The 2,532-nt window shown below is 55.0% G+C and overlaps 1 protein-coding gene across 2 annotated transcripts in view; it reads right to left on the bottom strand.

The window, feature by feature from the left end:
* Positions 1-2,532, bottom strand: part of GTPBP6 (GTP binding protein 6 (putative)) — a 20,066-nt gene that overhangs the window by 1,116 nt on the left and 16,418 nt on the right. For both annotated transcript variants that reach the window (XM_008591158.1, XM_008591157.1), the window contains exons 8-9: positions 729-877; positions 289-441 (exon numbers count right to left, since the gene is read on the bottom strand). In XM_008591158.1, the coding sequence (XP_008589380.1) occupies positions 289-441; positions 729-877 (302 nt within the window). The remainder of the gene's footprint in view (positions 1-288; positions 442-728; positions 878-2,532) is intronic.

Here is a 2,532-nt window from a genome sequence, read left to right as displayed (position 1 = left end):
GGGGGGGGGGGGAAGTTGGTGTGGGGACACACACCACTGCAATCTGTGGTGAGGGGCACACTGAGAGTATTGATCTGATCATCACATCTTGGGCACAGGAGGTGATAGCTCTGTGCTCCATGAATATGCATAATCAATTAAAAAAAAAATCCCAGCTGATGCCTGCACATCTAAAGCTGGGGGCGCTCTGCCTGTTTTGCGGCTCTCCCCAAACACCCAAAGGCCCAGTTCTGGGCCTGGCGCTGGGACCCAGGTCATCGCCCCTTCCCGCCCGCCAAGGCTGCTCACCTGAGCTGGGCCCCCGCCAGGTGGACACGGAGGGTGAGGACCCGTCTCCCGGTGGCTCTCAAAACTGCCTCTTCCAGCTCAGCTCTCAGTTCCTCCAGCCCATACCCCAGGAGGGCGGACACAGCCAGGACGTTTGGTTCTGCGGGGCTGTACCTGCCAGGGGCGGAGAGGACACAGACCCGGCTCAGCCTCAGGGACGACCTGTCAAGAAGAGGGTTCCCATGTCACCCACCCACAGCTGGCTTGTGACACTTTAACTAGTGCAAGGTGAAGACACCAGCCCCACCAGATGGTTAGGTCCTGGAAGAGTGAAAACAGGTGGCAGAGGCAGGGGCAAACTTCAGGCTGGGAACGAGGAACTGTCCTGAGATCACCCCTGCCCGCCTGCTGGCCACACCTGGGGAATGGGATGCTCAGCCGGCACTGGGTCCCTGGCTCACCCGGGCACCAGGTCCACCTTGTTGTGCACTTCCACCACAGAGTCCAGGAGCGGGGTGGGCAGGCCCAGGCCCTGCAGGGCGGATAGCACGCTGGCTTTCTGCAGCTCCGTCTCCGGGTGGCTCACATCCCTCACGTGGACAATCAGATCCTGCAGGACGGGCCACGCGTCAGAGCTGAGGGGGGTCCGACCCCAACCCCACGCCCGTGGATGGCCTGCACAATCACTGCAGGCCGGTGGGGGCAGGAGCTGCCCCGCGTGCAGTCTCAGACGGGCACCCGAGGACAGGGGCTGCTGAGGACCACAGGGCGGTCCATGGTGGACCCAGGCTGCCCAGCTCCCCTGCGTCCGGATCCCACCCACTGCCCACCGTGACTCGCTTAGGCCACTGCTTATGTGACACGGGGACCACCGCTTGGTGCCTGACTGGTCTCCGGGGCCACAGGTACCGGCTCTGCCCCTCCAGACCCATGGACAAGGTGAGTGCCGGGTGTGACCACCCATCCACTGACACCTCATTCAAAGCTTCCAGCTGTTTAATCCTTCTGAAAAATCTTTAAAATTTTTTTTAAATGATTTCACGTTTTAAAGGATGCTTTTCTTCATTTTAAAAGTATCTGTACATAGGTTCCTTATGCAAAGTCTGGAAAACACAGAACAGAGGAAAATAAAAGCCACGTGTAATCCTGCCACCAGAAACAGGTGCCATATACATTTTAGGGTCTTCATGTCTAGGTTTTGGGGTTTATTTGGATGTAATTAAACTTTTAAAACATCTTTTCGCTTTGGAAAACTTTAAGACTTTCAGAAAACTTGCAGATGGTGGAGAGGGTAGCCCCTGGCCCTTGACCACCTTTTCCCGCGGTCCACCTGTGATGTGAGTGTGGGCACCTGTCCCAGTGGAGGGCCGACACTGGGACATGCTTGTCACTCCTCCCCTCGCTTGATTTCACTAGCTTTCCCTGAAGGCCTCCCGCCCCGATGCCCAGAGGACACAGATACGTATCGTCCTCACGCCTCAGGCTCCTTGGCTGTGACAGCCTGTAGTTTTTCTGCTCCAATGGTTGTAGGATGTCCTCTGTCTGGAGATTCTCAGGTTGACACGGGGTTAAGGGTTTTGGGGGTAGACTACGGAGCAGGGTGTCCCCCTCACCACCTCACGTCAAAGGCACTTGCTGCCATCCTGACCCTCCAATTGGGGACGCCAATCCTGGCCACCTGGCTGCAGGGTGTTTGTCAGGTGTGTCCCTGTTCAGTGACTCTTTCCCCCACGATGTCCTTCTTGGAAGACGTCACTAAATACAGCCCACACTTGTGGAGGGGGGTCCACCTCGTTGAGGGGTTGGAGCTACGTTAGTCACTGTGTTCGGGAGATTTATCTCTTTTCCCCGTTGCAGAAACATAATTGAGAATGTACTTTATAAACACTTATATCTCACTTTTTCTCCACTGTGTTTGAAGTCATTTTCCTACACTCTCTACAGAATCATGTTTGATGGGGACGTAAAGTCTACCACATGGATGTAGTGTGTTACTCACTCATTAACTTAAAGCTGGGTAGACAGTCATGTAGTGGGCTGAATAGTGCCCCCCAAAACCCACATCTACCCGGAACCCCAGGATGTGGCCTTATTTGGAGATAGGGTCTTTGCAGATATAATTAGTTAAGATGAAATCATCCTGGATTAGGGTGGCCCTAAATCCAATGACAGGTGTCCTTATAAGAGACAGAAGAGGAGACTCAGACACAGAGGAGAAGCCACATGAAGACGGAGGCAGAGACTGGAGTGATGCGTCCACAAGCC

This window comes from Galeopterus variegatus, unplaced genomic scaffold, assembly GCF_000696425.1.
Source record: "Galeopterus variegatus unplaced genomic scaffold, G_variegatus-3.0.2 Scaffold6710, whole genome shotgun sequence".
NCBI lineage: Eukaryota > Metazoa > Chordata > Mammalia > Dermoptera > Cynocephalidae > Galeopterus > Galeopterus variegatus.
The sequence above is the reverse complement of the archived record's forward strand: the minus strand, read 5'-3'. Positions and strand labels throughout refer to the sequence as shown.